The 13,672-nt window shown below is 46.3% G+C and overlaps 1 protein-coding gene across 3 annotated transcripts in view; it reads left to right on the top strand.

Annotated features, from left to right (window-relative positions):
- The window catches only part of csad (cysteine sulfinic acid decarboxylase), a 138,179-nt gene extending 127,360 nt beyond the window's left edge, over positions 1-10,819 (top strand). For all 3 annotated transcript variants that reach the window (XM_070869368.1, XM_070869369.1, XM_070869367.1), the window contains exons 14-15: positions 32-121; positions 8,405-10,819. In XM_070869368.1, coding sequence (XP_070725469.1) covers positions 32-121; positions 8,405-8,587 — 273 coding nt within the window. In that variant the 3' untranslated portion in view covers positions 8,588-10,819. The remainder of the gene's footprint in view (positions 1-31; positions 122-8,404) is intronic.
- The last annotated feature ends 2,853 nt before the right edge of the window (positions 10,820-13,672 follow it).

Genomic DNA, 13,672 nt, shown 5'->3' with positions numbered 1-13,672 from the left:
ACGAGTAAATACTGCTTTCTCTCTGTTGCAGCCTCAGTATGTCAATGTCTGCTTCTGGTACATCCCAACCAGCCTGCGAGGTAAAGAGGAGACCCCTGACTTCTGGAAAAGCCTTGGAAAGGTGAGGGTGCGCTGAGAATTGTCTTCAGCTGCACCACTGCTCGCAGGATAGCGCAGATGAATACGTGGCTTGAGCAGTGGTGCAGCAGGGAGGGATTCAAATTCCTGGGGCATTGGGACTGGTTCTGGGGGAGGTGGGACCAGTACAAACCGGACGGTCTGCACCTGGGCAGGACCGGAACCAATGTCCAAGGGGGAGTGTTTGCTAGTGCTGTTGGGGAGGATTTAAACTAATATGGCAGGGGGATAGGAACCAATGCAGGGAGACAGAGGGAAACAAAAAGGAGGCAAAAGCAAAAGACAGAAAGGAGATGAGGAAAAGTGGAGGGCAGAGAAACCCAAGGCAAAGAACAAAAAGGGCCACTGTACAGCAAAATTCTAAAAGGACAGAGGGTGTTAAAAAAACAAGCCTGAAGGGTTTGTGTCTTAATGCAAGGAGTATCCGCAATAAGGTGGATGAATTAACTGTGCAAATAGATGTTAACAAATATGATGTGATTTGGGATTACGGAGACGTGGCTCCAGGATGATCAGGGCTGGGAACTCAACATCCAGGGGTATTCAACATTCAGGAAGGATAGAATAAAAGGAAAAGGAGGTGGGGTAGCATTGCTGGTAAAAGAGGAGATTAATGCAATAGTTAGGAAAGACATTAGCTTGGATGATGTGGAATCTATATGGGTAGAGCTGCAGAATACCAAAGGACAAAAAACGTTAGTGGGAGTTGTGTACAGACTTCCAAACAGTAATAGGGATGTTGGGGAGGGCATCAAACAGGAAATTAGGGGTGCATGCAATAAAGGTGTAGCAGTTATAATGGGTGACTATAATATGCACATAGATTGGGCTAGCCAAACTGGAAGCAATACGGTGGAGGAGGATTTCCTGGAGTGCATAAGGGATGGTTTTCTAGACCAATATGTTGAGGAACCAACTAGGGGGGAGGCCATCTTAGACTGGGTGTTGTGTAATGAGAGAGGATTAATTAGCAATCTCGTTGTGCGAGGCCCCTTGGGGAAGAGTGACCATAATATGGTGGAATTCTGCATTAGGATGGAGAATGAAGCAGTAAATTCAGAGACCATGGTCCAGAACTTAAAGAAGGGTAACTTTGAAGGTATGAGGTGTGAATTGGCTAGGATAGATTGGCGAATGATACTTAGGGGGTTGACTGTGGATGGGCAATGGCAGACATTTAGAGACCGCATGGATGAATTACAACAATTGTACATTCCTGTCTGGCGTAAAAATAAAAAAGGGAAGGTGGCTCAACCGTGGCTATCAAGGGAAATCAGGGATAGTATTAAAGCCAAGGAAGTGGCATACAAATTGGCCAGAAATAGCAGTGAACCTGGGGACTGGGAGAAATTTAGAACTCAGCAGAGGAGGACAAAGGGTTTGATTAGGGCAGGGAAAATGGAGTACGAGAAGAAGCTTGCAGGGAACATTAAGGCGGATTGCAAAAGTTTCTATAGATATGTAAAGAGAAAAAGGTTAGTAAAGACAAACGTAGGTCCCCTGCAGTCAGAATCAGGGGAAGTCATAACGGGGAACAAAGAAATGGCAGACCAATTGAACAAGTACTTTGGTTCGGTATTCACTAAGGAGGATACAAACAACCTTCCGGATATAAAAAAGGTCAGAGGGTCGAGTAAGGAGGGGGAACTGAGGGAAATCTTTATTAGTCGGGAAATTGTGTTGGGGAAATTGATGGGATTGAAGGCCGATAAATCCCCAGGGCCTGATGGACTGCATCCCAGAGTACTTAAGGAGGTGGCCTTGGAAATAGCGGATGCATTGACAGTCATTTTCCAACATTCCATTGACTCTGGATCAGTTCCTATGGAGTGGAGGGTAGCCAATGTAACCCCACTTTTTAAAAAAGGAGGGAGAGAGAAAACAGGGAATTATAGACCGGTCAGCCTGACCTCAGTAGTGGGTAAAATGATGGAATCAATTATTAAGGATGTCATAGCAGTGCATCTGGAAAATGGTGACATGATAGGTCCAAGTCAGCATGGATTTGTGAAAGGGAAATCATGCTTGACAAATCTTCTGGAATTTTTGAGAATGTTTCCAGTAAAGTGGACAAGGGAGAACCAGTTGATGTGGTATATTTGGACTTTCAGAAGGCTTTCGACAAGGTCCCACACAAGAGATTAATGTGCAAAGTTAAAGCACATGGGATTGGGGGTAGTGTGCTGACGTGGATTGAGAACTGGTTGTCAGACAGGAAGCAAAGAGTAGGAGTAAACGGGTACTTTTCAGAATGGCAGGCAGTGACTAGTGGGGTGCCGCAAGGTTCTGTGCTGGGGCCCCAGCTGTTTACATTGTACATTAATGATTTAGACGAGGGGATTAAATGCAGTATCTCCAAATTTGCGGATGACACTAAGTTGGGTGGCAGTGTGAGCTGCGAGGAGGATGCTATGAGGCTACAGAGTGACTTGGATAGGTTAGGTGAGTGGGCAAATGCGTGGCAGATGAAGTATAATGTGGATAAATGTGAGGTTATCCACTTTGGTGGTAAAAACAGAGAGACAGACTATTATCTGAATGGTGACAGATTAGGAAAAGGGAAGGTGCAACGAGACCTGGGTGTCATGGTACATCAGTCATTGAAGGTTAGCATGCAGGTACAGCAGGCGGTTAAGAAAGCAAATGGCATGTTGGCCTTCATAGCGAGGGGATTTGAGTACAGGGGCAGGGAGGTGTTGCTACAGTTGTACAGGGCCTTGGTGAGGCCACACCTGGAGTATTGTGTACAGTTTTGGTCTCCTAACTTGAGGAAGGACATTCTTGCTATTGAGGGAGTGCAGCGAAGATTCACCAGACTGATTCCCGGGATGGCGGGACTGACCTATCAAGAAAGACTGGATCAACTGGGCTTGTATTCACTGGAGTTCAGAAGAATGAGAGGGGACCTCATGGAAACGTTTAAAATTCTGACGGGTTTAGACAGGTTAGATGCAGGAAGAATGTTCCCAATGTTGGGGAAGTCCAGAACCAGGGGTCACAGTCTGAGGATAAGGGGTAAGCCATTTCGGACTGAGATGAGGAGAAACTTCTTCACCCAGAGAGTGGTGAACCTGTGGAATTCTCTACCACAGAAAGTAGTTGAGGCCAATTCACTAAATATATTCAAAAGGGAGTTAGATGAAGTCCTTACTACTCGGGGGATCAAGGGTTATGGCGAGAAAGCAGGAAGGGGGTACTGAAGTTTCATGTTCAGCCATGAACTCATTGAATGGCGGTGCAGGCTAGAAGGGCTGAATGGCCTGCTCCTGCACCTATTTTCTATGTTTCTATGATTTATAATCTACTGCTCTGCTCAGAGAAAATTCACTGAGCTGTGAATAAGTCTTTTTTGGTGTGGAAATCGAAAGAGAGAGGAGAGGCCACAGAATTTGCTATTCTTTCTGGAATTGATCTGGACTGACTAGTTACAATGGACAATCAGACTCCCCTTCTCCTGGTATTGTGTAATTCCCACCAGGAGCTGTGCTGGGGCCTCAACTATTCATTATATTTTATTAATGACTGGGATAACACAACAGAGAGCCATATATCCAAGTCTGCTGATAAAAACAAAGATTGGTGGCATAGTAAGTATTGTAGATGGATGTATAAAACTACAAAGAGACATGGATAGATTAAGTGAGTGAGCAAATCTGTGACAGATGGATTTCAATGCAGGTAAGTGTGAGGTCATCCATTTTGGATCAAAAAAGGTTCGATCCGAGTATTATTTAAATGGTGAAAAGCTTGGAACAGTGGAGATCCAAAGAGATTTGGGGGTCCATATACACCGATCACTAAATGTAGCAGTCAGGTACAAAACAATACTCAAAAAGGCGAATGGAATGTTAGTTTTTATATCTAGAGGGCCGGAATATAATGGGGAGGAAGTTTTGTTACAGCTATACAAAGCCCTGGTTAGACCACATCTGGAGTACTGAGTACAATTCTGGGCACTGCACCTTAGGAAGGAAATAGTGGCCTTGGAAGGAGTGGAGCGCAGAGTCATCAGAATGTTACCAGGGCTGCAAGGGTTAAATAATGAGGAGAGATTACATAAACTAGGCTTGTATTCCCTGGAATATGGAAGGTTAAAGGGTGATTTGGTTGAGGTTTTTAGGATTTTGAAAGTAAAAGAAAGACTGACTTGCATTTATATAGCGCCTTTCACAACCACTAGACTTATCAAAGCGCTTTACAGCCAATGAAGTACTTTTGGAGTGTAGTCACTGTTGTAATGTGGGAAACGCACCAATTTGTGCACAGCAAGCTCCCACACACAGCAATGTGATAATGACCCAGATAATCTGTTTTTATGTTATGTTGATTGAGGGATAAATATTGGCCAGGACACTGGGGAGAACTCCCCTGCTCTTCATCCAAATAGTGCCATGGGATCTTTTACATCCACCTGTGAGGGCAGACGGGACCTTGGTTTAACGTCTCATCCGAAAGACGGCATCTCCGACAGTGCAGCACTCCCTCAGTATTGCACTGGAGTGTCAGCTTAAGTTCCTGGAGTGGGACTCGAACCCACAACCTTCTGACTCAGGCGAGAGTGCTCCCCACTCCATTATCATCATAGGCAATCCCTTGAAATCGAGGAAGACTTGCTTCCACTCAAAATGAGTTCTCAGGTGACTGTACAGTCCAATGCGGGAATTACAGTCTCTATCACAGGTGGGACAGACAGTCGTTGAAGGAAGGGGTGGGTGGGACTGGTTTGCCGCACGCTCCTTCCGTGCGCTTGATTTCTGCATGCTCTCGGCGTTGAGACTCGAGGTGCTCAGCACCCTCCCGGATGCACTTCCTCCACTTAGGGCGGTCTTTGGCCGGGGACTCCCAGGTGTCAGTGGGGATGTTGCACTTTATCAGGGAGGCTTTGAGTTGTAACGTTTCCTCTGCCCACCTGGGGCTCGCTTGCCGTGTAGGAGTTCTGAGTCGAGCGCTTGCTTTTGGGAGTCTCGTGTCGGGCATGCGGAAAATGTGGCCTGCCCAGCGGAGCTGGTCGAGTGTGGTCAGTGCTTCGATGCTGGGCCACTGAGCCACAGCTGATACTGCAATTGATGGGGTAGATGGAGGGAAACTTTTCCGCTGGTGGGGGAGTCGAGGACAAGGGGACATAACCTTAAAATCGGAGCCAGGCCATTCAGAGAGAAATTAGGAAACAATTCTTCATGCACAGGGCGGTAGAAGTGTGGAACACTTTCCCACAAAAAGCAATAGATGTTACATTAATAATTTTAAATCTGAGATTGCTGGGCTTTTGCTAGCCAAAGGTATTAAGGGATTATGAAGCCATGATGGATGGATGGAGTTTGGATTCAGATCAGCCATTGTCCCATTGCATGGCAGAACAGGCTTGAAGGGATACATAGCTACTGTTCCAATCTGGGACTGGGTACAGTGGGTTATCACACTGTCCTTGCACACTCTGGGACTGGGTACAGTGGGTTATCACACTGTCCTTTCACACTCTGGGACTGGATACAGTGAGTTATCACACTGTCCTTTCACATTCTGCGACTGCGTGCAGTGGGTTATCACACGTCCTTTCACACACTGGGATTGGGTACAGTGAGTTATCACACTGTCCTTTCACACTCTGGGACTGGGTGGTACAGTGGGTTATCACACTGTCCTTTCACACTCTGGGACTGGGTGGTACAGTGGGTTATCACACTGTCCTTTCACACTCTGGGACTGGGTGGTACAGTGGGTTATCACCCTGTCCTTTCACACTCGGACTGGGTATAGTGGGTTATCACACTGTCCTTTCACACTCTGGGACTGGGTACAGTGGGTTATCACACTGTCCTTTCACACTCGGACTGGGTACAGTGGGTTATATCACTGTCCTTTCTCACTCTAGGACTGGGTACAGTGGGTTATCACACTGTCCTTTCACACTCTGGGACTGGGTACAGTGGGTTATTACACTGTCCTTTCACACTCTGGGACTGGGTACAGTGGGTTATCACACTGTCCTTTCACACTCAGGGACTGGGTACAGTGGGTTATTACACTGTCCTTTCACACTCTAGGACTGGGTGGTACACTGGGTTATCACACTGTCCTTTCACACTCTAGGACTGGGTGGTACACTGGGTTATCACACTGTCCTTTCACACTCTGGGACTGGGTACAGTGGGTTATCACACTGTCCTTTCACACTCTGGGACTGGGTACAGTGGGTTATCACTGTCCTTTCACACTCTAGGACTGGGTGGTACACTGGGTTATCACACTGTCCTTTCACACTCTGGGACTGGGTACAGTGGGTTATCACACTGTCCTTTCACACTCTGGGACTGGGTACAGTGGGTTATCACTGTCCTTTCACACTCTGGGACTGGGTACAGTGGGTTATCACACTGTCCTTTCACACTCTAGGACTGGGTACAGTGGGTTATCACACTGTCCTTTCACACTCTGGGACTGGGTACAGTGGGTTATCACACTGTCCTTTCACACTCTGGGACTGGGTACAGAGGGTTATCACACTGTCCTTTCACACTCGGGCTCGGTAGTACAATGCAATGGTTTTATATTAATTGTCTATTTTGACACAGTCTTCCTCTTACGAAGGGTGGTGGATGCTGAAGAGGCCAAATTAGGAGGAATGCAGAGTTCGGGGGGGAGCGGGGCGATCTGTTTAATCCTGAGGAGATATTGGATATGGAGGGGGCGAGGCCATGAATAGATTCAAACATATGCATGAGATGTTCAAATTGGGAGCATTGGGGAATTGGGAGGCACTGTAAGTTAACGGCGATGGGGGTGATTAGTGAGTAGGATTCAGGCAGCAGGGATTGGGATGAGCTTGGGTTTATGGAGAGTGGGAGGCCGACCAGGAGAGCATTGGAATAGTCGAGTGACCAGGGCACGGATGAGGGTTTCAGCAGCACATGAGTTGCAGTAGAGACGGAGGCTGGGAATGTTACTAAGATGGAAGACGGCAATCTTTGTGATGGAGAAGGTATGTGATCAAAAGCTCATCTCCGGGTCAAACTGGATACCTGAGACAATGGCCGGTGAGGCGGGTGGAATTAGTGACGGTTGTGCTGGTGGGGGCTGAAGATAATGGCTTTGGTCTTGATGCTTAATTGGAAGGACTTGGGTTCATTCATGACTTGAGAATCTGACAATGATGAGGCAGTGGAAGGATGGAGATAAGTGGGTAGAGTGTACAAGGTTGGGTCATGCACTGGCGGAAGAGACTGAGAGGTGATGACTATGTGCTCACTATCCCAGGAGAAGGATCTCCGCAATCTGGAGAAACCGTGTTTTGCCTTGATCGTGCTTTGGGAGAGCACGCGTGGGTCACGCAGTTGCTCAGCAGTTGGGTTTGCTGCTCTATTATTCCGACCGCTGATCTGTCTGACCTCGGGGCTAGGTCTGAACATTTGGACTGGACGCTCGGCCTGCCCGTAGCTAAAGTCAAATGAGAACCCCCCGCCCCCCCCCCCCCCCCCCGCAACCTCATGCATTTATCTTTGCATTCAGTTTTAAAATGTAACTTCATATTTGCATCGTCCATTCCAGGGAAACTGCTGTAATATAAGTGGGATATTCATTAAAGATCCACGGTTGCAGACTCTCTACTCCAGAACTATTTGAAGTTGGATGTTAACCTGCTTCAGAACTAAAACATGACCTCCCTGATGATTCCATGAGTAAAGGCAGCTTGGAATTCAGCCTTGCTAACTAATGAGCATTGCGCTGTGCTGAGTCTGGTTCCTGTGGAGACCCTCCTAGCCGTGCTGCTAACGACTTTTTTATAAACCAGCAAATAAGCACTGGCTGTTTCATTTGACAATGTCTAGCTTCAACTCCTGGAGCTTGGCAAAAAGAAGAGAGGTTCATCTCATTGCACCAAGCTGCTTAAGTTGAAAGCATTCTATCCTGATCAGTTGGTAGTTTCCAGATGGCTCGGTGGGTAAATGCACTATTGGATGTGGCACGGAGTCAATCGAGACGGACCATGGAGGGGAGAGCAATCACTGGGCTGTGCTGAGTTACATCATCTCAGTTGGGGCAGCGTAGGGATGTTGGGCAAGGACACAATCGGGCTTGGCTGTGATGCCCCCCACGATCGATGTTCTGCCCCTGAACGTCCTGCAGAGTGGCTATTTGAATGAGTTATTGCACCCCAGCAAGAGTCTGCACCTTCAGGGGGTGAACAGGCGGATGGGAAACCTTCCGAAAGGTGGTTATACCCAGTTAACCTATCCATTCCTTGCTGACCATGTTCTGTTGCGTTTAGGTGGCTCCATTTATCAAGGAGCGGATGATGAAGCAAGGCAGCTTGATGGTCGGCTACCAGCAGCATGGGACCCATGTTAACTTCTTTCGACAGGTCCTCATCAACCCACAGGTCAACCGGGATGACATGGACTTCTTTCTGGATGAAATGGAGCGTCTGGGAAGTGACTTCCAGCCCCAGTAATGTGTTGGCTCTCTCTCTGCTACACCTGTCCATTGTTGTCTGCTGGTCTAGGCTGGATGCTCAGACTGAGCTCGGGGGCCCAGTCTCCACCCTTTCCCTCCCCCCGCTGCACCTTTAGTTTGGGAATGCTTCTTTAAATAATCCAGCTTGTGGGAACATATTTACATGTTTAAGATTATATATTTTCATTGAATAAAAAAATCAATCTGAGATGCAGGCACTGACCTTTCTGCTGGCTGTAAGGGTTTCGACAGTCTCTAGCCCCTGACATGGCACAGAATTCTGTCCTGCTTACAGATGCCATTGGCTGCTGTTACATAAAATGGAATTGTCACATTTGTGCAGTGGAGGGGGCTCTTCTGGGGTTAGAGCTGCAATACATTATTCGACCACAAGAGGGAGTTTTACTCTGTATCTAACCCGTGCTGTACCTGCCCTGGGAGTGTTTGATGGGACAGTGTAGAGGGAGCTTTACTCTGTATCTAACACCGTGCTGTACCTGCCCTGGGAGTGTTTGATGGGACAGTGTAGAGGGAGCTTTACTCTGTATCTAACCCGTGCTGTACCTGCCCTGGGAGTGTTTGATGGGACAGTGTAGAGGGGGCTTTACTCTATCTAACACCGTGCTGTACCTGTCCGGGGAGTGTTTGATGGGACAGTGTATAGAGAGGTCAGTTTTATAGTGAAGGAAATGTGGATAGTGGGTTGTTGGATCATAAAAAAATCTGAAAATTAAGCTGTCATGGGGTAGCTAAAGTAGCGGCTGATGATGATATACTTGAATGATAAAAATTGCAAACAAGAAGCATGATCTTTACTTAATATATTCATGGGGAGGGGGAATCATTGATCATATATGTTGACTGTTTTCCACTGTGCATTTTGGGGTGAGGGAAATTAATGTCCTTTTTCTCCTGGTGTGAAAACCATGCTTCAGTTTGTCTCCAAGATTGAGTATCAGGATAGAGCTGAGTTTAAAAAATCCCTTGCACATGTATGTGGTGTGCGAGGCAGGCGGCGGGTGTCACTGAATGTGGAACAGGACCCCCAGCCCTCAATCCCTAGCCCAGGGACAGTGAGGTGGATTGTAGCACTGACTACAGAAAGTGCCACTCAACAAGGTCACCTTTAATAAAGCAACAGCCAATTGCACCTCCAGCCCTGCCCCATGATGCTTAATGGCTTCTGAATAAACCTTGTTTTATTATTAAGGGTTGATGGTGCTGACAAACGGGTCTTTTAGTCTTTGGACTGTGTGGCAGCATCGGGTATAGCTTTGCTTGGATGCAATAGAGAGCTCCCCCTGCACTGCCCCTATAATGACCCTTGTTATTTCCCGAAGAGCATTCTGTCCTGTTGTGGGGTGAGGTTTCCATTTCCCACAGCAGTCGGCATCGGCTTGTGCTACCACATATAAACACTGTTACCGCGGCTTATAGCATACATCTTCTGATTATCCATCTGGAAGCTGACATGCCAGTCCAAGATGTGTTTAAACCCTACCTGATGCACGGGTGCCTTTTTGTCCAATGTGTAACCTAGAAAAACCAAGTTGGATGCTCCGATCTTTAATGTGACAAATCCCTGTGAAGTCAAAGATTGAACGTCCAAATACTCTCCCTTGGACATTCCCTATGATTGGAGGTGGATTTCCAGGTGGACCATGGAATTTGAATATTCGACCTAGGAGACGCCTCAAGTTTGGCTTTTGCTGGACTGTACAGTCGTGATTGATCTTTATTGCAGTCTATAGAAACTTATTGACAACTTCTTTCTGTAACTATGGCCAGAGCCTATTGGCCATCAAAACCTTCTGCTCTGTATTTTCTCACATCATGTATTGTGTCCATCACACCTCGATTTCGTGGGTGACGTGTATGAACATAGGATGTGTTGCTGATAATGTGCAATCCCTGTTTTAAAAACAAAACATTTATTGAATTGTATTTACCTTTAAATGATATTTTACTATCTTCATTTGATAGTTTTTTATGCATTTGATATAAAGAGTTTTTTAGGCAATTTTCTGGTGGGTGCTTACAGATCTAATTCTTGTGCTATTGATTGGTGTGTAGCCAAACTGGGCATGGTGTTAACCTGTGATTTACTTCCTGTGCAATTAGTTTATGAAGAAGCAATGCCAACAGGTATTCCCTTATGTCAGCCGTCATCATGTTTGTAGTTTTGTGTCAATCACGTATAGATGGAATTGAGGAAATCATTAAAGTGATGTGTGACTATCTTCCATCTGATGCTGGATTTTCTTTGTGCGAAACCTCTTTTCTTTGTCAATAGTGTGAGGGGTGTTAGCAATAAACATAAAATTCTGGAAATACAGAGAAGGCCCCTCAACTTCTGAAAAAAGTCCGGTTCTGCTTTCATCCGTCGTCATCATCGGCAGTCCCTCGGAATCGAGGAAGACTTGCTTCCACTCAGTGCATTCTCAGGTGACTGAACAGTCCAATACGGGAATTACAGTCTGTGTCACAGGTGGGACAGACAGTGGTTGAGGGAAAGGGTGGGTGGGACTGGTTTGCCGCACGCTCCTTCCGCTGCCTGCGCTTGCTTTCTGCATGCTCTCAGTGATGAGACTCTAGGTGTTCAGCGCCCTCCCGGATGCACTTCCTCCACTTAGGGCGGTCTTTGGCCAGGGACTCCCTAGCCCTCCCCCACTGTGCCAGTGATGTTTCCCACATCAGCCATCCAGTTACCTCTTGAGTGATATGGTCAGCTTAATGCCACATTGGGAGCAGTTTTGTGCTGTGGGTCCATCCCCACTGTGAGCTAGCTTCAGATAGACGCACGCACACTCACGTGTCCCATCAGCCAATATACAGGAGGTCAGTGAGGGCCAACCAGTTGATCCCTTTTCCAAAGGGAAGACCATCAGCAGGGGAGGAATCATCATCATAAGGGTGGCTGGCTTGCCAAGGCCTCAGCAATGCAACCTATGTGCCCATACAATCTCATTTCACCACGGCCGTGACATTTAGGAATTGGAAGTGATTACATCATGCAGGTGAATGCCAGGTACTCTGAGCTGTCCTGATTCTTCCATCAACTGGCAGACCCTTGGCTCATGTCACAAGCAAAAGAAGCACTTTCCAACAACATGACGTGCAGGTGCTACTTTAAGCAGCTGCACTTGCACATATGATGCCCAGGAAATCCTGGCCTCTACTCGTGCAGCGTTACATGGTATATAAATGAAATGATCTTCGAAAAGGCAATGGGACCATTTTGTGCGGCAGAAACACGAAATGAAACCGAGCAAATGCACCCCCGCGGCCAGTGGAGTTTCAGCCCCAAAGTTTCTTCAGGGGACATAGGAATTGCTAGATGGAACCAAGGTGCATCCAGTTCACCACCTATCATCCTGGCGGTTGCATGATGTAATGGAGTTGTTGACTGGCTGAGATTGACTGGTTATGATTAATCAGTCCACCATCGACTTGAGGTGAGGAACACCCCAGTGGTCCAAAGTCACCTTTTTCCTCCCCAAGTGCTGTAATTACCAATGTCTCTGATTACTCATTGTATCCCAAAATATTGTTTTCTGAAATAAATTTTAACTGATTTGTATTTGAATGAATCAATGCTCACTGTTTCCACTGTCTCCCGAGGGAGCTGCAATATTGTATCGACAGATTGGTTTTGAATTTACTTCAAGCACAGGCCGTGTTCTCTGGTTCTACTGATCTGGACAAGACCTAGTCTCTCTTTAGAATCCTTTAAAACAGCAATCACTTCACCTCTCAACCTTCTTTTCCAGCAAGAATGTGTCCAATTTACATAAGCCCTCCTCATAATTCAATCCCTCCACCCCCTCAATCACTCTGGTTCTCAAGTTACAATATCTTTTTGTACTGTAGTGACCAGAACTGAGCACGTTGTTCCAAGTGTGGTTACACCAATGATTTATGAAGTGACCGTTACCTCGCTATTTTAGCTCGATATTTACTTTACTAGCTGCCACCGAGCATTGTTGCGTTAGCTTCAATTTGTCAGTCAGGACCCCCAGATCTCTCTCTCATTTTTCATGCACATCATTTTATTTCTGCTTAAGTAATGGTCTCTTCCTGGATTTTTTTTGTCCCCATGTAGTTTGAATTTAATCTGCCACCTGTCTTCCCAATTGCCAAGTATATTTAAATCCTCCTGTAGCTTATCCTGTTCAACTTTGGGGTTTACCACCATAATTAGCTTTGTATCATCTGCAAATGTAGCCATTGTGTTTATGCTTCCTAGCTCCTGATCATCAATGAAGATATTGACCCTGAAATCCCGGCCTCCCCAGGTCTGTACGCAGTGTCTACGGACCTGGGAAGGCATCGCAAAAGCCGCTTTTCAGGACACAATGCGCACGTGCTGAAAACCGGCTTTTCCGATCTGTCAAGCTGGAGCTCGACCGATCCTCCGCATCTCTAGAGCAAGGACATTTGCAAGGGCAAGATTGCGGGATTTACCCATAACTTGTCCAGCAGATGTCCTCAAAACTCTTGCACCTGAGGGCGTAAGAGTTTAAAACATACAAAAATATAACAAATAACATTTACAAACACATTTTTAAAAACCCTGTCCACTACATTGCATTTATTTTTAACTATGATTAAAAAACTTTTTAAAAACTCTGAAAAAATGTTTTTCTCTAAAATATTAACTTTAATTTCAATTAATTTTAATTAATAAAGAAGTGTGTTTTTTTTATTTTTTATGTGTTTAGTGTGCTTGTTTTTTTTTCTCAATAGCAATGAGAACGTGTAGATATGGAGTTCTCATTGCTCTTATTGAGAAAGCTGTGGAATACTGTACCTGATTGGCTGAACAATCAAACATGACTGCACCTTCTGCGTGGGAACCTCGCTTCACAGCCCGGGAAGAGAAGGCTTCCCCACCGGAATCCCACGCTCCTCCCGGACCACCAGGTAAATTCATAGAAATGTTTCAGGTCAGAGGCAATTGCCCGCGGGAAGCCTTCCACCACAATTTCAGCCCCGTTAAACAAGTGGTCCCAACAGACCCCTGTGGGACCCCCCTGGTAACATTTTCTCAGGCTGATGGCAATCTCTGTACCACCATCCTCTG

This window comes from Pristiophorus japonicus, chromosome X (assembly GCF_044704955.1).
Source record: "Pristiophorus japonicus isolate sPriJap1 chromosome X, sPriJap1.hap1, whole genome shotgun sequence".
Classification (NCBI taxonomy): Eukaryota; Metazoa; Chordata; class Chondrichthyes; family Pristiophoridae; genus Pristiophorus; species Pristiophorus japonicus.
This window is presented reverse-complemented; position numbering and strand designations above follow the sequence as displayed.